Consider the following 21,930-nt stretch of genomic DNA (forward strand, 5'->3'; position numbering starts at 1 on the left):
CGCGCCCAACTGGGATCCACCTGGCACGCCCACCAGGGGCGAAGCTCTGCCCACCAGGGGGTGATGCTCTGTCCCTCCGGGGCATCACTCTGCCGCGACCAGAGCCACTCTAGTGCCTGGGGCAGAGGCCAAGGAGCCATCCCCAGCGCCCGAGCCATCTTTGCTCCAATGGAGCCTTGGCTGTGGGAGGGGAAGAGAGAGACAGAGAGGAAGGAGGGGGTGGGGTGGAGAAGCAAATGGGCACTTCTCCTATGTGCCCTGGCCGGGAATCGAACCTGGGTCCCCCGCACGCCAGGCCGACGCTCCACCGCTGAGCCAACCGGCCAGGGCTTGTGTTTTATTTTTTTTAGAGAGAGAAACATTGATCTGTTGTTCCTCTTATTCATGCACTCATTGGTTGATTCCTGTATGTGTCCCGACAGGAAATCGAACCTGCAACCTTGGTTTATGGAGACAATGCTCTAACAAACTGAGCTACCCGGTCAGGGCCATTAGGCAATTAATTTTAAGGACAAGTTCACACATTTTTCATAACAGAAACATGTTGAAAAAGTCGCAAAAATTCCAGAATAGAGATATAAAATAGTTAATAAAATAAAAACACCTACGAGTTGAATATGGCATTTCGTTGAGGTGGTTTGTAGTTAGGTATTTTTCCTGCTCACGGCGGCTCTGTGTCCCTCCTCTTGTCCCTTTCCACTCTTCCACTGAATGTTCGCTGTGGAGGGCCCATGGTCCTCGGTTTGCTTATTTTTTCAAGGAAAGATAAAGTGGGGTTTACGGAGAAGTGAAGGGTGATGTCCCCAACATCAAAAACCTGACCAATAACAGAACTGGGAGTGGACTCTTGATCTGTCTGATCTCAAAGCCTGGGCTCTTTGTAATATATATATATATATATATATATATATATATATATATATATATATATATATTTATATATTTATATATTATATAAATATTTATATATTTATATTTATATATTATATAAATATATATATATAAAACATAATTTTACAAATCTGATGCCTCTCATGGCTTAAGAATCCCACATGAATTTCCAAAATCCTCTCAGTATTTTCTTTTTTTGTTTTTCTTTCTGGTGATGCTTCATATAACACGTAGGGGAAAGGAATTCTTGCAGCGTTTGCTTCCTAGCTGATAACTGGAATCTTATCACAGTATCCATTTTGGGGGAGTGATTTGGGGACTGGGTGACCTTTTTCCCCTAGGATCCCCGCCTTTGTTCAGAATCCCGGCCCTACTGGGAACGGCCAGCAGAGGGCGCCCTCGGCCCTCTCTCACTCCGCAAGGCAGGTGGCTGCAAGTGAGGCCACCTTCCTTCCAGTTTGGGAAGCACCTTCCCCAAACACAGTATTTTAAGGAGACAGGGGAGAGAGGAGGAGGTGGAACGGATTGGTTGGGTACTCCAGAGAGAAAAGCATCGTTCTTCTTTGGGCTCCGTGTGGGGAGCAGGGGCAGCAAGGGGGAAGCAGCGTCTGCAAAGGGGGAGGGGGCCGGGGGCAGGACGCCTCTTACCATCGATGGCGCTCAATCTACCTGAACCTCAGTTTTCTCATCCGTAAAACAGCGATGATAGAAGATAATGAGAGAGATACAACCTTGCCAATGTATTGCCAAAAAATAAAAAAATAAAAATTATATTAATAGGATAATGGCAAAACACAAATAAGATTAATGGGAGTGAACGTGGTCTTTGAAGGGTTAAACCCGTGCATCTGGGCCACTGACACCCCCCCCCCCCCCCACACACACACACACAAGGAGGGAGGGACACGCAAGGGGCAGTGATGGTAATTTCCAACGTTAGACCCCCACAGGGTGGTGTCTAAGGGCTTTAAGTGCGTCTGAGGTGTTGACTCAGCGGCCAGAGAAGAACCATTTTTAATAAAAGATGAAAACAAGGGTCCCTGGGGATGAATGAAATCAGTCCTGCCTTCAGTGGCATTGGCTCTGTTACTCCATAGTCCTACGTCTCATTTTCTTCTCAGGACAGGCAGCGATGCACAGATGACAGGACCTCATCTGACCCGCGTCCTCATTTTTCCCACCTTCTGCTTGTTCCCACTCTCCTTTCTCAGGCAGCCTTATCCTCAGCAGACAGGAATGCCAGCCAGTGGGAGCTAAGGTGCCGCCCCTGCTCCAAAAAACGCTAACTTGACACACGAAAAGAACTGGATGGGGGCCCTGGCCGGTTAGCTCAGTCAGTTAAGATCATTGTCCCCAAACGACAAGGTTGCGAGTTTGATCCCTAGTTGGGGCACACATGAGAAGCGGTCAAGGAATGCACGACTGAATGGAACAACAAATGCTTCCCTTTCCCCTCTCTTCTCTCTCCCTTCCTCTCTCTGTCACTCTGAAAATCAATAAAAGTTAAGCTCTGGCTGGATGGCTCTGGAGTGTCCTCCCAGAGTATGGAGGTTATGGTTCGATTCCCGGGTCGGGGAACATACAGGAGCAACTCGATGCTCTTTCTCTCCCCCTGCTTCTCTCAAAGAAAAGACAAGAAAAGAAAAGAAAGAAAAGAACTTTATGGATACAAAAACATTCTAACACCTTCTCCCTCCTGCATTTGAATAACGTTCTCCATCCATTGATTAGACCAGTGATTCTCAAACATTTTGAAGTGGGGGCGCATTTAAAATCCTACAAATAATTGCAGGCACACTATATACAAATTTTTGAGAAATATGTTATAATAATTGAGTCAAATATTAAAGAAAAAATATAAAGTTCAAGCGTTCTTTTATGGTAATTAAATGAAGTAAATACGACAAAATTAAATTTATTCTGACATTAAAAAACATTTTTATGTTACATTTTTTGAGTTATGCTTTTTAGAATTCGTAAAAACGAGGGGTTAAAAAATTTAAAAAAACAACAAAAAAGTTATATATATATATATATATATATATATATATATATATATATATATATATATACACATTCTTAGTAAGATTTAGTAAATTCAGCAGGTCCCAGGGCAAATGTGTTAAGTTTTTTTCATTCTTGTGTTTATGAGAAACATGATCCTGATGTGTCCTAGCGATTTCTTCAATGTTTGGGCATATATTTGAAAGGCAAACTCTCATTTCCTTGTCAATACATTGAAGAATTCCTCTCTTTTTACTTTTAATTGTGTTAAGTGCAGAAAACCCCCCATACATATCATCTTAACTTGACACCAAAGGATAGAAGAAACTTGCCTCCAGTCTTTCTGGGGAACATAGTGGGGGGGGGGGTAGTGTAAACAATCCAGCACCACAGCTTAATAGCCTTTTGCAACCTATACAGGCAAGTGAGGTGGGGGGTTGGGCAGACTGTCAGCTTACAGCCAATTCACCACACCTCTGTCCCCCCAAAATCTAAACTCCAAAAACCCTGTTGGTTTTTTGGTTCCCAACATGCACATATTTCTCTGGAATACCATAGGGTGCACTTGGAAATCTTCTAGGGTGTACCAGTGCACCCTGGTGCACACTTTGAAAACCACTGGATTAGACCTTCATAATTATGTAAAGATGTGTTTGTTACTCTATGTTGTGGACAGTCTGAAAAGCCGGACTAATCTCTCTCCTTGACCAAATTGTAGCCAGGCTCCTCCAGGACCCCTCCACCAGGCCTCTGTCTCAGATATATTCCCCCCCACCCTTCCCCGTCCTTGACCTACCCAGCCTAGTAGCCTGGTTTTGGCAAGAATCCTCCTAAGTCATTGTATTTTTAATTATATTTTTATTGACTTTTAGAGGGGCAGAGAAACAGCCATTTGTTGTTCCACTTATTTTTGCATTCATTGGTTGATTCTTGTACACGCCCTGACTGCTGCCACCTTGGCTGTATTGGCTGAGTTACTCAGTCAGGGCTACTGCTACATCATTCTAGGGACCCCCATCCTTGATATCTGTCTGATCAGTCTAGCCTGCCATCTGCGAGAATCCTGTTAAATCGGTTTAACAAGAATCCCCTCAACCCTAGTGTGTCCCCTTGGTAAATTCTCACCGGCTGACCCCGCACCTCACGCCCACAGCCTCTCTGTTCGCCTGTAATTCCATCAACTTGTCTTTGCTGTATTCTGAGTTGAGTGGATGTCTCTCCTTTCTCGGAACAGTTTTGACACCTATCTCAATACAGTAATCCGGAATAAAGTTTTCCTTTCAGTTTTAACAAGTGTCAGAATAATATATATATTTTAATTATATATATATATATTTTTTTTTTAATTGAATGCGTTCCCAATAAAAACTCAAACCCAGAACCTCGTCCTGGAAGGAGAAGGACTTCGGGCTTCTCCACAGAGCGAGCGGCAAGCAAACAGCTCCTTCGAACATTTCGGGGGAATATCCTTTCAGACACTTCGCCCACGAGATCCCACGGCTGGCAATGACAACACAAACCAGGAAGTTCTTTCTCATGCACAAGACCAAGCTCCGCACACATGCCCGCGGGCACATAGCAGGGGTAGTCCCCAAAGATCAAGCCCACACGCCCCGCCCGCCGCAGCCCCTATCTGGTCTGCTCGGCATCACGCATTCCTGGGAGCAGGAGTGGGCGCCCCGGGTGCAGAACGCTGGGGAGTGCCACGGAGTACAGGGGCGTGCGCCCGGGTCACGCGTTAAAACGCAGAACGGGCTGTTCCCGCCGCCTCCACCGGAGGTCGCGCTCGGCGCACAGGAGGCCGAGTGCACCGGAGCGCGCGGGGCGGGAGGGGCGCGCGCGGCGGCCGGAAGCCGCGGGTGGAGGTGGGCGCGGGCGCGGGCGCGTCCCCGGGCTCCCGGGCGGCTGACATCAGCGCGCTCCGCCCCTCGCCTCCCAACACCCTCAGCTCGCGGCCGGACCCTCCCTCTCCCACCACGTGTCCTCGCGCTCCCTCCCGAGGGGCCGCGCGCTCGGGCCACCGGAGAGACGGCCAGGATGGCGCTGTGACAGCCGGCCTGGAGCTCTCGGCGTTCCCCGCGCCCCGGCCCGCGCCCCGGCGGTCGGCCCGGCGGTGAGTGCGCGCGGCGGCGGTGAGCGCGCGGGCGGGGACCGGGGCGGGGACGCTCCAGGGCCGGGGCAGGCAGGGCGGGCGCCGGGACTGCAGCTGCACTGCCGCCGCCGCCTTTGTTGCGGGCCAGCGGGAGGCGGGCGGCGCTCGGCAGGTGCGCAGGGCCGGACCGGGCCGGCCGCGCGGGTACGCGGAGAAGAGAACTGGGACAAGATGGCTGGAAAGCCCAGAGCGGCCCCGGGCGGCGGCCAGGCCGCGAGCACCCCGCCTCCCACCCCCGACCCGCTGCCCGGGAGGCGGCGGGGAGGCCGCGGCCAAGTTGGGGCTCCTACTCCGAGATCTGAAGCTTGTTCCGCAAGCACCAGACCCCTCCCTGCCACATTCGCCCGTCCTTTTCGGAAATATGGGAGAATCCGACTTTGAACTCAGGAGCGATGTTTTCTGCGGCCGCGCGCCCGCCCGGGACGATGCGGCCGCCGAGATGCACCCTAACTGCTCACCTAGGGACTGCCCGCCCCCAGAGGGCAGGAGTGAGGCCCTTTGTACCGGCCTCCCAGCTCCACTGAAGAGGGTATTTGTGCCCGGCCACAGCCAGGCAACTCCCGGGGGGCTGGGCCCAGGCCCCAGCAGATTTGGGCACCTTCTTGGGTATCCAGGCGTCACTATTAGTCACAGACTCCAGAATTACTATTTTCTGGGCCGGTTCATGGACAGAAAGAACCTTTGAATCTGGAAAATCCAGGTGATGGTGATTCTGAGCCAAACAACCTCCTGATGCTTAACTGGCTCTGGAGGAACGACCCAGTCGAGCAAGTGACCTGTGTGTGTTCAGGCACCTTCGCTGATAGGAAGCCAACACCCTGGCTGGGCTGAGTCCATGTTTGGGCGGTACTGGCTGTGGGCGCTGGGCCTTTCGGTGCAGTTTTTCAGGCGGAATGTTTACCCACCAGCCAGTTCTGCCATTGGGTCCCTACAGAACCAGTCTGGTCTCTTCCACAGAGAGCTTTTTAAATATCGAAGGCAGCCACGTAGACTATCTGCTTCAGCCCCCCTTTGTGTGCCCTTCCAGCTTCCTGGTGCCACCCGCCACCCCACCCCCCAGGCCTGACTGTTCCCTTCCTTCATCCCAGCCCAGCAGAGCTTGGGGCTTTAAGAGAGAGTTTCACACTAGCCTGATTCTTTTCTGAACGCATCTTGCTTGCAGACATGGAGTCCACAGCCTTCCCTCTGAATCTGACCCTGAAAGTGGAGGAGAGTGAAGAAGAGATTCAGAGCCCGGAACTGGAGGGTGTTCCCACAGATATGCAGAAGGTCCGCATCTGCTCTGAGGGCGCATGGGTAAGTCCAGGTTGTGGGGGGTGGGGACACACTGCTGGTGGAGCAGTAGGCCTGGGAGCCCTGGGGCTTGTGTGAAGCCTCCTCCTGGGGCAGACGGAGGAAGTAAAAATAGCCCAGCCCAGTTCGGGGGTGTTTGCATTCCTGAGAAAACAGGGCTGTGGCTTTAAGAAGTGCCCTGAAAACAGAGCTGGTTACCTGAGCAGGCCCTTCCGTTTCCGTCCCTCTGGGAGGCCAAGACCCAGTCTCTCCTGAACCCCTGGGTCTTCTGCAGCCCCTGCTCAGTGTCAGGCACGATATTGACACCACTAAATGTGTGCTGACCGATGTTAAAGAAAAATATGTGCTCCATGTTTGCTGGATGGTAAGGAAGGGTCTATTCTGGACTACTGAAGATGGTGTCGGGGTGTCACAGCAGAGGACCGATCTGGCTGGACACCGAATACAGTCAAGGCAAGAAGGGATTTAGAGCCCAGAGGCAGCATGTGGAGGGGTCAGTGGATGTAAATGCAATTAGGATGGGGGGATTCTTGCTAAACTGATCTCACAGGATTCTTGTCAAAGGCAGGGCAGCGTGAAGGGGGGCTGGGGGCTTTCTAAAGTGACTTAGCAGCTTTCTTGCTAAAACTGAGCCGGGCAGGCAGAGGTCAGGAGGGGACCTCATGGAGAAGAGGGCTCTGAGGAGCCTGCTTCAAGTTTGGGCAAGAAGAGAGTCTGTCGCCTGCTGGTGGTGGAAGGGAACTTACTTTCAGTAAGACTTGGGTTCACTCTCAACAAGACGTGCATTACCTGCCAGGCCTGGACAGTGGTGGTGGTGGTGGGGGGACTGGGGGGCGGTCGGCAGCTGGGAATATGGAGCAGCTCTAAGCAAAATAGGAGGGGAGACCTTGGATAGACTTGTGAAAATGCCCTTGCAACAGCTAGAGGTATAATTAGGTGTAATTATTCACAGCGCTTACGGGACTTCGTGATAGTTGGGTGTGGGGCAAACAAGTGTGTTAGGCTTGCCTGCTTGTCTTTTGCGTGATTGGTGCATGAGCACAGGGCAGCACCACGTGTGTATGGCCTGTGTAAGGCTGCAGGTGCTTGCCCTTGGGGTGGCAGATTGTGGATTGCCTGAAGCCTTGGGGAGGAGCCATTTTTTTGCTGTTGTTTGCCAGAGAAGGGGTCCTCCCCCACCCTGTGCCTGTTTGCTCATCAGCCCAGAGAGAGAGAGAGAGAGAGAGAGAGAGAGAGAGAGAGAGAGAAGTGGTTTTCCCCGCCTGGTTGCTCATCTGCTGTTGTGAGACTTTAATAAATGGAATGACCCACCATTTTCCGGCTCTACAGTTCTTTTACCATGTGCCCGAATCCAGCATGAACCTGCCTGGCCACAGCTAACCAGCCGTACAGTTGGGTGTGACTGCCAAGCATTTTAAATAAGCAACACGTTGACATTCCTTTTCTCTGGTTAGTTTTCCGTTGCTTGTGAACATTATCAATCTCCTCCTGTCCTTTGCTTCTCGTGAGACCTGTAGTTGGAGAATCCTGGTTCTGCCAGCCCCTCAGTCCCCCTCCCACCCAAGGGAATTGGGGTGCAGGAAGAGGATCTCCTTTGCCCCAAGGATACCCATGTACCCTGACTGTTCTTCAGGTGCCTCTTGAGCCGGACCCTTAAAAGTTAACGCATTTTGCTGTGTGCGTGGTGTATCCCAATAGTACGGAATAGAAACACAGTGTTCCCAGCAGGCTCTGGTCTGCCCGTCTAGCTGTAGAGGCTGTGCTGTTCCTGTCTCTTCCGTGTTCTTTGCCCACCTGCTCCCCTCTGGTTCTGATTCCTGCAGCTGGGGACACCCAGGAGGGCATGCACTGGTTCCCACGGAGCTCAGAGGAAGACTCGAGGCCACAGGAGCCATGGGATTTGAGGTTAAATCAGCCCACCCAGCACGTCTAGGTGTAGAGTGGAGAACGTTGCAGACAAGTGCAGTGACAGCGGGCATCAGTGTCGGACACGTAGAAATGCATAAGGTGAAGACCAGGCTCTCCTGGGAAAGGAGGAAGCAACTAGTGAATGCAGTACTGGGTGCTGTGGAGATGAGCCCCCCTTTCCCCCCCAGTTACGGGAAGTTGCTGGTCTCGTGAGGGACACAAACAATTAACTGTACAGTATTCAGGGTGCAGCAGTGGAAGTCAGGGAGGGGGTCTCCCTCAGGCTGGACAACTCCAGAGGCTCCATGGACCTGGTCTTGGTCAGTGGGCCGTTTTGCCCCCCCCCCCCAAAGGGACATGTGGCAAAATCTGGAGACTTCTTTGGTTGTCCTGACTCGAGGTGAGGTCGAGGAGTGGTAGATCCTATTGGTATCTCCTGGGTAGAGGCCCCAGATGTCCCCGAACATCTTCAGAGCGCAGGACCGGGCCACAACAAGGAGTTATCTGGGCAAGGATGTCAGTTCTGCTGAAGGCGGGAAACCCTGCTCTGGGGCATTCAACTCGGGGAAGGGAAGACTCCACTTCCTACGGTTGGTGTGTTCAGGTGATCAGTGAAAAGCTTTCAGACTTAAGCACCGTGCTGGTTGTGAGCAGGGTCCTCCTTCGGAGAGTCCAGGGTGGAAATGCAACTTCAGGGAGAGGGGCTCTCTCCTTGGTGGCTCTGGGGGACAAGGGTCACAGCATCTTTCCAAGGGAAGCCTGAGGCTCCCGACAGGCACCACACCAAGGCCTGAGCAGCCTGGGGAGGATTTGGGGTCTGACCTGCTCACCCTGTGAGCCTGTTACTTAACAGTTTGCCCCCATGAAAGCAGGGTGGGCGATCCTCTTCTCTGGCTGTTATTTGAAGTATCCAATAAGATAATACATTTGAGCTTGTGGGAGTGCCCACACGGTGCTGGCAGGTAGCAGGTGCTTTCTCTGTGTGCGGGACAAGCCTTGTGACCCCCCCCCCCCCATGTGGCCAGGCAGTGTGTGCAGGTGTGGTTGGCCCTGACCCTGGAGGTAAGGTAAGCCCCAGGAAGCCAGCCTGGAGGAGGAGGACCTCTCTGGTGCAATGAGGATGGTCTTGAGTGCAGGTGGGAGGGCAGTGATGAGGGCCCCTCCCTGCGAGGACAGACCTTGGGATGGCTGACTCCGGCGTCTTGCCTGGGGCCAGCCCTGTGAGCTTCTGTTGTGCTTGGCCAGATAAAAGGCCTCTGTGGAGGGCTGACAGCACTGCAAGGCTGAAGCCCTGCCCAGTTGTCACAGAGGGTGGCTGTGAGGGGACTGTCGAGCTGGGCACTGTGTCCTTCTGCGGCATAATGCGGGCTTGTGTGAAGATCCTCTGTGGCTCGGTCCCCAGGACCAGGGGACAGGCCTGCACCAGCCTCCAGCCACCCCCTCGCCCCTGGATGTTGTTCCCCGGGCCTGGGGCATGCTGCCCTCTACGGATCGATTGCCCCTCCGACATGACGCAGCAGCCAGCCCTGCGTCCCTTCTTATCAGCGAGGGGAAGGGACTATAAATAGGGATGGCCTAGATCTGGAATTTCCTCGGGAGAGAATAGGCCGAAAGGGAGCATTGTCGAAAAGCCTGGGAAGTGGGGAGGGAAGGGGCGGGCTGCCAGGACCAGATGGGTGCAGTTCTGAGGACAGCCTGGTGACCCAGCCATGTGGTCCTCCTGGCATTTCACACACGGGGGGGTTTGTCCACCCTTACCCCAAAAGTCAAGGCTCGGTTTGGTGTCCGAGAGGATGTGATGATCATTGGAAACTTCCACTGGGAGGGGGAGCAGGGAAATTCAGAGGGTATCTGCTGAAATCTTTTATTCAGAAATACGTTTTAAGTGATTAGAGAGACAGAATTAAAGCTCCACGCCCCCCCCCCCCCCCGTGGGCTTGTGTTGCTAGTGGAAGCAGGTGCGTGAACCGGAACACCCAGTGTGACAAGTGCCCACTGTGAGACGGAGACGTGGATGTGTGGGCACCCAGCCCAGGACGTCTGGGCTGAGTCCTGGATGCTGTGTGGGTGTCGACCAGGTCAGGAGTGGGGGGACCTCGGAGACAGTGGGGGTGCAGTGGGGAGGAAAGCAGGTTTCTGGGGGTGCAGCTGAGCATGGGGGTGGGGCAGAGTGGGGGGCAGTCATGGAGCAGGCCAGCCTGCTCTGTTAAGGGCTCCGGGTTGGAAGTCAGACAGTGCTCGGTCCCGTTTATTGGCTGTGTGACTTTGGACAGACACGAGCCTTCTCTGATCTCGTTTCCTCCGTGATGAGTTGCAGTGGTTGGGGGAACAGTGAGTTGGTTCCAGAGCGTTCTGGGAGGGTGGGTGAGAGAGCGCTCCTTGCGTGTCGGGTGCTGTGAGGGTGTGGAGGAAATACGTGAGCTTGGGGAGTGAGGTGGAAAAGCCCCGGGCTACTGGCCGCCCAAGGAAGCTGGGCTGTGCAGACAGTTCATTCTCTAAGACAAGTGGTTCTCAAAGTGTGCGCCAGGGTGCAGCCCTGGAAGATTTCCAGGTGTGCCCAATGGTATTCCAGAGAAATATCTGCCTCTTGGGGACCAAAAAACCAACAGGGTTTTTGGAGTTTAGATTTTGCGGGGACAGAGGTATGGGGAATTGGCTGGCTGTAAGCTGACAGTCTGCCCAACCCCCCACCTCACTTGTCTGTATAGGTTGCAAAAGGCTATTAAGCTGTGGTGCTGGATTGTTTACACTACCCCCATGTTCCCCGGAAAGACTGGAGGCAAGTTTCTTCTATCCTTTGTTTGGTGTCAAGTTAAGATGATATGTATGTTGGAGGTTTTCTGAATTCAACACAATTAAGAGTAAAAAGAGAGGAATTCTTCAATGTATTGATGAGGAAATGAGAGTTTGCTTTTCAAGAATATGCCTAAACATTGAAGAAATCACTAGGACACATCGGGATCATGTTTCTCATAAACACAAGAATGAAAAAACTTAACACATTTATGCCTGGGACCTGCCGAATTCACTAAATCTTACTAAGAATGTATCTATATATATAAAAAGATAACTTTTTTTGTCGTTTTCTTATTTTTTAACCCCTCTTTTATATAAATTCTAAAAAGCAAAACTCAAAAAATGTAACAAAAATGTTTTTTAACATCAGAATAAATTTAATTTTGATGTATTTATTTCGTTTAATTACCACAAAAGCATGCTTGGACTTTATATTTTTTCCTTTAATATTTGACTTAATTATAACATATTTCTCAGAAATTTGTATATAGTGCACCTACAATTTGTAGGATTTTAAATGCGTCTTGACTTCAAAAAGTTTGAGAACCACTGCTCTAAGCTGATGAAGAAAGCCATCATCGTCACCCAGGCCCTAGGTCTAGCTTTGGGAATAGCCCTGAAGGCCGTAATCACAGTAGCCAGCCTGGAGCCCGCAGCCCAGTGATTCCTCAGCACTGAATCCGGTGACCTCTGCAGCAGGGGTTCTAGTGACCGCGAATGAGAAATGTAGCAGGAAAGGAAAGCAAATAGTTAAATGGACAAGAGGAGGTGGTTGGGGTGACTTGGCCGCCTGTAGCTGCCGGCCGGCCCCTCCCTCTGGGGGATGTGAGTGGGGCAGATCTCTGTCCTTGAGGCCAGGTGCAGGTCCAGGCAGATGGGCCACGCTCTGAGCTCTCATTCGCCCTCTCTGCTCCTGCGTGTGGGAATGGCCGGGTGGCCCCTCCGTCCCTCCTGTTGCTCTAGGTTCAGAGTCTAACATGGAGGCCGGTGAAGGGTGGAGACCAGTGTCTGGGAACCTCAGAGGTCCAGGTGGAGCCGTGATACGCTGAACAACAGCCAAACCCGGCCCCGGTGGGGGGCCTGTGCCGAGGGAGAGCGCGGGGCAGGGGTGTGGGGGGTGGGGACCTGCCCCACGGGTGTCGGTGTCTGGCTCTGGAGTGAGGGATGGTCCCCGGTGTGCGGGAGGGTCGCCGACCTGGAGATGGGTGAGTGGGGGTGTCTTCTCGGGGTGCTGCTTTCCTCATCCGGGCGCTGAAGGGGGTGGCCAGCACTCGGGGCATGGGGACCTGTGCTTGGGTCCTTTTTTATTTCTGTGGCCTTGTGTGTGGGGGTGGACAGGTGGTGTGTGTGTGTGACCCCTTCCCACCCCCTGGCCGCCCAGGTCAAGGTCCCTCCCAGCGAGATGAAGGTGTGAGTCACCTGCACGTGCCTACCAGTAGCTGAGAAAGGCCTGTTCTGTTCCAGGTGCCGGCCCTGTTTGACGAGGTGGCCATCTATTTTTCCGACGAGGAGTGGGAAGTTTTGACTGAGTCCCAGAAGGCCCTCTACCGGGAGGTCATGAGGATGAACTATGAAACCGTGCTGTCCCTGGGTATTGCTTTGTCTTCCTTGTCTGCTGGACGCTCTGAGCTCAGAGTGTTGTTTCCACGTCTCCTTCGTGGAGGGGCCAGCGTCCCTCCCTCCTGAGCTTGGCCTCTGGCCGCTCAGCGCCCCATGCCCGTTCAATTTCCTGTGCTCGCTTCAGTCAGGGATACAAATGTCGTGTCACGCTGCTCAGTAACTTGGGCTGGCTTTCAGGATGGTCCTCATTCAACCTGGGCATCCGCATCAAAAAACAACAACAACAAAGACATCGCCTAAGAAATGTCAGCACGAGTCCGGGCCTCTGCTTCACAGTCCCTGGGCCTCGTTGTCACTCTTCTCAGCCTCAGAAGAGTGAGGGGTGACTAAGAGTGAGACCCCCCCCCACCTCCTGAGAATCCTTGCTCCCCTCCCAGCATAGATAGCCAGGTTATCAGAATGTAACCAGGTTGGCCCCATTTGCATGGGACGGGTACCAGAGTTTTCATTCATGGTTTGGCTGTATCGACCCACTTTTCTGCTAAAGGCTGTTCTTTTCTGTCAACGTGCGGACCAGCCCTCATTCGCAGATATCCGTGAATTCCCTCGGATGGCCCTATTTCCCGTCCTGTTTTTTTCTTTAAGCGACCCAAGCCCTTTCCCTTATCTTGCATCCATCCTCCAGGTTGCGAGGGCGGGGCTGGGGGCAGGTATGGTAGAGGACTGATTTTGGCTGTGTTACTGCTTCCTCCGGACAGAATTCCCGTTCCCGAAGCCGGACATGATTTCACGGCTGGATGCGGAGGAGGAGTCTCAGAATGCGGATGGCCGGCAGCCCCCAGGAGGAACCCTTGCAGGTACCTCTGTGAAACTGGCTTTATGACACGGGGGGTTTTAAGCTTCCGTGTGTGTTCCGGGGGCCGTGTGAAAGTTGAGGCAGAAAGGTTTTGGGCTTTGGTGTTTAAAGATCTTTCCAGTGCTGTGTGGCCTTAGGCGGCATCTTTGACTTCTCTGAGCCTCTACGTCTCCCTCGCTCTGCTGTGGGTGAGAAGCTTCTTGTTGAAGACTGTGAAGCATGCCGAGGCCTGTGTGGCGTTGGGCCCAGCGTGCGTCCTGGGTGAATGGAGCCACCTCAGTGGCCCCCTGTGCACCTCGGATGGACTAGGGAATAGCACGTGACAGAGCATACGTCCCGAGTTCCTCACTGTAGTGCACATTTGAGGACAGGGGCCTTCACCAAGAAACATGGTAGGGAAAGCCTGACCAGATAGTGGCACAGTGGATAGAGCGTCAGATTGGGACACGGACGACCCAGGTTCGAAACCCTGAGGTCACCGGCTTGAGTGTGGGTTCATCCAGCTTGAGCGTTGGGTCACTGGCCTGAGCGTGAGATCATAGATGTGACCCCATGGTCACTAGCTTGAAGCCCTAGGTCGCTGGCTTGAGCCCAAGGTCGCTGGCTTAAAGCCCAAGGTTGCTGGCTTGAGCAAGGGGTCACTCGCTCTGCTGAGCCCCCTGGTCAAGGCACATATGAATTTTTTTTATTTTTATTTATTTTTTATTCATTTTAGAGAGGAGAGGGATAGAGACAGAGAGAGAGAGAGAGAGGAGAGACAGAGAGAGAAGGGGGGGAGGAGCTGGAAGCATCAACTCCCATATGTGCCTTGACCATGCAAGCCCAGGGTTTCGAACCGGTGACCTCAGCATTTCCAGGTCGACGTTTTATCCACTGCACCACCACAGGTCAGGCAGGGCACATATGAGAACGCAATCTCTGAACAACTAAGGAGCCGCAATGAAGAATTGATGCTTCTTATCTCTCTCCCTACCTGTCTGTCCCTATCTGTCCCTCTCTCTGTCTCTCTGTCACAAAAAAAAAAAAAAAAAAAAAAGAAAGAAAGAAAGAAAACATGGTAGGAGATTAGCTGTTGGTGGACTATAGCTTCCAACAGCCAGGATGGTTTTATTTGCCCTCTCTCTGGGTTTAAGAGCCTAAAATGGTACAGTTCTATGATGCTAGGACACGTCCACCCCACCACGTTAGCGTCTCTGAAAATTAGGGTGCATCTTGCCTCGGATGACATCCTTGTTTGGGTCAGACAGGATAATCTCCCCAGATTGCATTCAATTTCTGTGACCCCCCCTCCCCTTCTACGGATAAACACACTGAGACCCAGTTCTAACATTGGGGGTGTGAGAACCACTTTTCCTGCCTTTAGAAGCTTGACTTGGCCAAGTGTGGTGCATGCTCTAATTAACTTGTTTCGGGGGTGTGGTTCAGGCCATGACGTGGCCACACTCGTTAGTGTTACGTTAGTGTGGACTGCATTTGGCTTCTCAAAAGCTATGAGAGTTGTTTTGACCCAAACGTGGCTGCCATGTGGTGACATGACCCAAGCTCCGTCCCTGTGCCCGGTTCTCAGCTCTGCCCCATATGGCTCAGCCGCCTTGATACACTTTGACTTCTGCAGCCTCCTCTACAAAGAAGGAAGGGTGGCCCAGAGTGGCCGTGAGATCAGAAGTGGTAATCCGCAGGAGGCAGTAGGTGGGTAAGGACGTAGGACATGGTCGTTGTTCAAAGTGACCCCTTCTGGGGAGCCTCAGGTTCAAGGATTCTTGGTGTTTCTACCGACAAAGTCGGGGAACAAGCTGGACATCTCTTCACTGACTGGTGTTATCTTCGCCCCTTTCTTTGTGTCTCCCAGAAAAGGAAGAAGCCGATGTCAAGCCCCCCCCAGACTGGGCCAGCCCAATGCCCACAGCATCCCCCTGCCCCCTGCCACAGCCCCTGGACAGCTTCGGGCTCCGCCTGCCTCGGGACATCACCGAGCTGCCCGACTGGAGCGAGGGGTACCCCTTCTACATGGCCGTGGGCTTCCCGGGGTACGACCTCTCGGCCTATGACCTGGCCGCCAAGTTCCAGTTCAGCCGGGGCGTGCGCCGCAGCTATGACGCAGGCTTCAAGCTGATGGTGGTTGAGTTCGCCGAGAGCACCAACAACTGCCAGGCGGCCAAGCAGTTTGGCGTGCTGGAGAAGAACGTGCGGGACTGGCGCAAGGTCAAGCCGCAGCTGCAGAACGCCCATGCCATGCGGCGGGCCTTCCGCGGTCCCAAGAACGGGCGCTTCGCCCTGGTGGACCAGCGCGTGGCCGAGTACGTCCGGTACATGCAGGCCAAAGGGGACCCGATCACCAGGGAGGCCATGCAGCTGAAAGCGCTGGAGATCGCCCAGGAAATGAACATTCCAGAGAAGGGGTTCAAGGCCAGCCTGGGCTGGTGCCGGAGGATGATGCGAAGGTATGACCTGTCCTTGAGGCATAAGGTGCCCGTCCCCCAGCAGCTGCCCGAAGACCTGACCGAGAAGCTCATCACCTACCAGCGCAGCGTGCTGGCCCTGCGCCGGGCGCATGACTACCAGGTGGCTCAGATGGGGAACGCGGATGAGACGCCCATCTGTTTGGAGGTGCCGTCGAGGGTGACCGTGGACAACCAGGGGGAGAAGCCTGTTTTGGTCAAGACGCCGGGCAGGGAGAAACTCAAGATCACGGCGATGCTCGGTATCCTGGCCGACGGGAGGAAGCTGCCCCCCTACATCATTTTGCGGGGCACGTACATCCCCCCCGGGAAGTTCCCCAGCGGCATGGAGATCCGGTGCCACCGTTACGGCTGGATGACCGAGGACCTGATGCAGGACTGGCTGGAGGTGGTGTGGAGGCGGCGGACGGGCGCCGTGCCCAAGCAGCGCGGAATGCTCATCCTCAACGGCTTCCGGGGCCATGCCACCGACTCTGTGAAGAGCTCCATGGAGAGCCTGAACACCGACATGGTCATCATCCCGGGGGGCCTGACCTCGCAGCTGCAGGTGCTGGATGTGGTGGTCTACAAGCCCCTGAACGACAGCGTGCGGTCCCAGTACTCCGACTGGCTGCTGGCAGGCAATCTGGCGCTGAGCCCCACGGGGAACGCCAAGAAGCCGCCACTCGGCCTCTTTCTGGAGTGGGTCATGGTGGCATGGAACAGCATCTCAAGCGAGTCCATTGTCCAGGGGTTCAAGAAGTGCCACATCTCCAGCAACCTGGAGGACGAGGACGACGTCCTCTGGGAAGTCGAGGGCGAGTTGCCAGGAGGCGGGGAGCCCCCCGTGGAGAGCAGAACGGAGAGCAACTGAAGGCCGGCCAAGGTAACCGTGGGGTGTGGGGGAGAGGACCCGGTGCCTCCCCACTGGGCGTGTGTGCGTTCCACGGGTACCTTTTGTCTTGCCGTTACCTTCCTCTCTTCTCAAGACCCCTCAGACCCACGTGCAGTGCCGTGGGTCACGGGCCACTGGCGTTTCCTTGTCTGTGTGGAGCTCCTGTAGCTGGGCTGCCTCTGTGAGCACTTGTTTCAGGGGCCCGGACCCCAGATCCTGTGCTTGTGATGACAAACGCTAATGGGGAGTCCGCTGCTGCTGGGACCGTTCATCTCAGCGCTGTGTGGCTGACCTGACTTGGGCCTGAAGGGGAGCTGGTCTGACTGCTGGGGCGGACAGGGTTCTGTCTGAGAAGCCCACTTTTTGTTTCTGTGATAAATTGGGATGACCCTCTTAGAGGACCGGGACGTGGGGACTGCGCCCAGTGGCGCTTCAGGACCCTGTCCTCGGGGCTTCGGATCTCAGTCCTGTGGCGGGGGGCCTGGGGGAGCCCACCAGGAAAGGAGCATAGCCACTTACACTGGCTTTCCCAAGTGTTTTAAAACTCCCGTCTGATTCTTCTTAATAATGACCTTCCTGTGGCCTGACCAGGTGGTGGCGCAGTGGATAGAGCATCAGACTGGGATGCAGAAGACCCAGGTTCGAGACCCCGAGGTTGCCAGTTTGAGCGCGGGCTCATCTGGTTTGAGCAAAGCTCACCAGCTTGGACACAAGGTCGCTGGCTTGAGCGAGGGGTTACTCGGTCTGCTAAAGGCCCACGGTCAAGGCACATATGAGAAAGCAATCAATGAACAACTAAGGTGTCGCAAGAAAAAACTGATTGATTGATGCTTCTCATCTCTCTCCATTCCTGCCTGTCTGTTCCTATCTGTCCTACTCTCTGACTCTCTGTCTCTGTAAAAAAAAACAACCCAAAAAACCAAAAATAATGACCTTTCCGTGGAGTGAGCGAGCGGTTAGAATAATTTCTTGTAGGCCTCAGTTGTCTGAGCGAAGGTATTTTTAAATTGAGTCCTTGCACAGATAATTAATAATAATAATAACAACAATATGGTGCCTGGCTAGGACTGGTGATTATGTTTGAGGGTCAGGCTGACAGGCCTATGGTGCTCAGAGCTGAGTCTGGAAGAGAAATGGGGGATGAGAAGGGGGGTCTGCCAGAGAGAGAGCACCAGGTGTCCCCCTGCCTCGAGGGAATGGCCAGGCGCAGGAGGGGCCCCAGGCAGGAAGAACAAAAGATTCAAATGACCTCATTTCTCTTAAATTGCCCGTTGATTTGTTCCTCCAAAGGCGCGGTGTTTTATGTAATACGGAGTAGAGTAGCCGTTCCTTCTTTGACGAGGGACCTAAAACTGTCTGGACTGAGCCGCCTCTTGAAAGTGTAATTAGGCATTTCCGTCCTGTTTGCTGCTTTTCTCTAAATGAGACACTAATGGAAGTCTCTTGTCGCCCCACTGCGTGCTGTCAGGAGTGACCTGTGCCTCTCTCCCTGCCCCTGACCGAGTCCAGTTGTGCTCATGTTGCTGAACCCTGCTGCCGTTGGGGCGGGGGTCCCTGCAATTACAGGGGAGCCAAGCAGTTGATACTGTGAATTTGAAATCACCAAAGTTGCTTTTTGTTTTCATCATGTCCCCTATTCTTTCATTCCCAGCAGTCAGCACTCTAAACCAGTGGTCCCCAACCTTTTTTGGGCCACGGACCGGTTTAATGTCAGAAAATATTTTCACGGACCGGCCTTTAGGGTGGGACGGGTAAATGCACAAAATAAAATTATGCGACCGGCGTAAAAACTGTGGTATTTTTAAATATAATTGTCGAACTTACGAGACAAGCGTCAAGAGTGAGTCTTAGACGGATGTAACAAAGGGAATCTGGTCATTTTTTAAAAATAAAACATCGTTCAGACTTAAATAAAACGGAAATAATGTAAATTATTTATTCTTTCTCTGCGGACTGGTACCAAATGGCCCGCGGCCCGGGGGTTGGGGACCACTGCTCTAAACATTTATTGCCACTGTTGGATGTCAAAGCGGGACTTTACAGTGAGCTCTGCTTCCTTTCTCATTTTTGCCTTTTGTTTCTTCTTGTTAGACAGCAGCTTTGTCCCTGTTTTTAGTTTTCTAAGGTCACTGTCTCCCAGGGCTGGGTCAGAACACCCGGGTGGCATTTGGGCATGAAACTGCCCCTTCTCGTCTCTTTGGAAAGCGGGCTAGTAGGATCGTTGTGCCTGTGAACGCTGACACGCTGTCTGAAATCGGGGGGCTCATTCACACCGAGGTTCTCTCTGTTTTCCAGCCAATGGGGAACTTGGGGAGGAGAACCGACGCGGAGGTGGCTGGAAGTGTGGATGCGCAGGGAGCAACAGGAATGGCCGCGGGGCTGGAGGCAGCCCGGTCCGGACAGCGCCTGGGCGTCCCTCCCCAAGACACAGCCCCAAGCCCACGGGGGAGTCACAGAAGTCTAGGACCCTTCAGTTCATCAGAGAGACGATGAGGAAAGAAACTGCGCCGTGCTTCATTTCTTGTAGAGAAGACCTGCATCCGCCCAGAAGAAACCTGTAAATACGATGAACAGTTTATTTCTGGGACAGGAAGACCATTGGTCCACGGGCGTCCTTTCTGGGGAAGAAAACCTCTTAAGTCATCGTTTTTCTTCTGCCTTTAAAAAAAAGGCTCCAGGGAGTCCAGCCTGTTCTCCCAGCAGGTCAAGACTGCAGAGCAAGCGATGTTAGACACCTGTCATTTATGTACTTAATTAACACATGTCCTTTTTTAGAAAACAAAGAGATAGATACTAATGGTAACAAAATTCAGATCTTCTGGCCTGGTGCCAGCCGATCAATGGCTTTTCTGTAGATGAACCGGGTTAGTGGGGGAAGAGACAGGTTAAAATAAACTAGGCTGTTTTATTCCTCTTCCCCACTACGTTGGCAGCTAGACATTTTTTTCTCGGGCCCCACTTAGTGGCCCCGTTTTCTCACGATGATTATATTTAATGATAGGGCAGGCTCTGGCGGCTCTCAGGCTGCTGCGTGCAGGAGTCGGGGTGAGTTACCTGCTGTCCACGTGGGACAAGGCTCATTCACGTCTGTTTCATTCACTTCTTTGATATTTTTATCATGAGGGCGGTGAGAGGGTTTGGGCCCTTGGCCACTGCTGTTCGAAAATGCTACTAAAAATCTTCTACCCCATAGGACAGGCGAGAGGCCTTTGAGTATGGACACTAGAGTGATTTGCATTCCCACCTAAGTCGAGTGTTAGGAGAACATTCCCCCTTCGAAGCTATCTGCACTACAGAAAATGCTCCAGGACCTCGCAGACAAGAGCCATTGGCTAGACAGACACGTCATTCCGATGTCGAATCTGGTCACAGGCCTCCGCCTCTCCCTTCCCTTACACCCTACTCGTTCGTGTAGGATGCTGTGCGTGACATCTTGAAACACCTATTTCTACTCAGGTACTCCTTTTCCTAGGGGTGAAACACCTTTCTCCTTTTTTTTTTTTTTTTTTTTTTTAAAAAAACCCACAGTTTTCCTCCAAGAAGGGGGGAAAATGTCAGTTAGTTTCTGCTATTGGAATAACTTTGTTTCTCCCGTTGGCAAACTGAACCGTAGCCTTTGCCTCGTCAGATGGCATCTAAACCCAGCTTCTCTGCATTCCAGAAGTTTCCATTCCCTCCGATTCCCCTTCAGTGTCTCCTCCATGTTCCCTGCGCCTCCCCTCTCGCTGCCTGGTGGGCTTGCTCTGGGAGCGGGAAGGACTTGCTGAGACCTGACCGTGGGGCCCCACCCACAATCTGGAGCCGCCGTTATCTGGCAGTGACGGGTAGAAAATGGATTCAACAGCCCTTGCTTCCTTCCGCCAACGCCTCACGTCTGGCCATGGGCCGATAGGTGGGGCCCTGCGGGGCTGCGCAGCACCGGGATGTCCCTTGGGGTGTGGGTTCTGCCATCGGGGTTTCTCTGGGCTCGTGCTTCCACGGATGAATTGCGACCTGGGCCTGACAAGATCCCTGGGCATAGCTGTTCTGCGGGGCGGCTTTGACCCCGGGGTGACTGACGCAGGCACTGGTGGAGAGACATAGTTGTACCCCCCTGGTAGGTAGGAACTTGACCTCAACAATAAACTTTGATAATCAAGACCATAGGCTGTGGTGGTTTTATTCATTACTGACCAGCCAGTGTGGTGAAGAGTCACGTTTCAAACTAGCATTTACTCTGGACGGTCCACAGTTCCCGGGATAGTACACCCTTGAGTCCCAAAGTGTCTGTTTGCCAGAAGGGGCAGTACCTTGAAGACAAAGGAAAGTGATGCATGTGGTGGTCAATGGGCCAGGGAGGCCTGGCACTGCACGGGGAGGGGAACTGATCCCCCTCGATCTGTCTCCGTCCTGGCTCAGATGCCACCGTGTTAGAACTCTGCTTGGCGAGCACGGCAGGGGGTGGAGGGGACTGTGCCAGGCCGGCACGCAGCGGGGGGCGGCTGGGATAAAACAAGGGGGGCCTGCCCTGGCCGGTTGGCTCAGCGGTAGAGCGTCGGCCTGGCGTGCAGGGGACCCGGGTTCGATTCCCAGCCAGGGCACATAGGAGAAGCGCCCATTTGCTTCTCCACCCCCCCCCCCCCCTTTCCTCTCTGTCTCTCTCTCTTACCCTCCCACAGCTGAGGCTCCATTGGAGCAAAGATGGCCCGCGTGCTGGGGATGGCTCCTTGGCCTCTGCCCCAGGTGCTAGAGTGGCTCTGGTCGCAGCAGAGCGACATCCCCTGGTGGGCAGAGCGTCGCCCCTGGTGGGCGCGCCGGGTGGATCCCGGTCGGACGCATGCGGGAGTCTGTCTGTCTCTCCCCGTTTCCAGCTTCAGAAAAATAAAAAATAAAAATAAATAAAAAAAAAAACAAGGGGGCCTGAGGGAACCTGTAGCTAAAGGACCACTATAGAGATTCCTGCAGGGAAATACCAGCTTTGTTCTAAGTCTGAAATAAATCACCAGGTTTCTCACACCGTTCTCCCTCCCTGAAACATTTTCCCAGAGGATGGTCAGAAGCGCTCAGGGTCCCAGCAGCCTCTGGGGGAGCAGACGTGCTCTGGCCTCTTTCAAGGGCTCTTGAAAACCATCCTCAGCATCATTAATTCTTCCTACCT

At 53.3% G+C, this 21,930-nt stretch overlaps 1 protein-coding gene across 5 annotated transcripts; it reads left to right on the forward strand.

Annotated features, from left to right (window-relative positions):
- Positions 1-4,780: 4,780 nt before the first annotated feature.
- Positions 4,781-20,933, forward strand: POGK (pogo transposable element derived with KRAB domain). Of its 5 annotated transcripts, none has more exons than XM_066371387.1 (6): positions 4,781-5,027; positions 6,210-6,343; positions 12,509-12,635; positions 13,363-13,461; positions 15,310-16,784; positions 19,089-20,933. In XM_066371387.1, exons 2-5 carry the CDS (start codon positions 6,212-6,214, stop codon positions 16,770-16,772), a joined length of 1,821 nt encoding a protein of 606 aa, XP_066227484.1. In that variant the 5' UTR covers positions 4,781-5,027; positions 6,210-6,211; the 3' UTR covers positions 16,773-16,784; positions 19,089-20,933. The 5 variants fall into 5 exon arrangements, with proteins under 5 accessions (XP_066227484.1, XP_066227482.1, XP_066227483.1 ...); XM_066371385.1 differs by having other exon boundaries at positions 4,782-5,008; XM_066371386.1 differs by lacking the exon at positions 4,781-5,027 and adding an exon at positions 5,093-5,191.
- The last annotated feature ends 997 nt before the right edge of the window (positions 20,934-21,930 follow it).

The sequence above is a fragment of the Saccopteryx leptura genome, chromosome 2, assembly GCF_036850995.1.
Source record: "Saccopteryx leptura isolate mSacLep1 chromosome 2, mSacLep1_pri_phased_curated, whole genome shotgun sequence".
NCBI classification, from domain to species: Eukaryota; Metazoa; Chordata; class Mammalia; order Chiroptera; family Emballonuridae; genus Saccopteryx; species Saccopteryx leptura.

Excerpts from the sequence above, each read along its gene's own strand:
- POGK (XM_066371387.1), top strand. The coding sequence starts at position 6,212 with ATGGAGTCCACAGCCTTCCCTCTGAATCTGACCCTGAAAGTGGAGGAG. Across the intron at positions 6,344-12,508 it reads TCTGCTCTGAGGGCGCATGG|GTGCCGGCCCTGTTTGACGA; the intron begins GTAAGTCCAGGT and ends GTTCTGTTCCAG. Across the intron at positions 13,462-15,309 it reads CCCAGGAGGAACCCTTGCAG|AAAAGGAAGAAGCCGATGTC; the intron begins GTACCTCTGTGA and ends TGTGTCTCCCAG.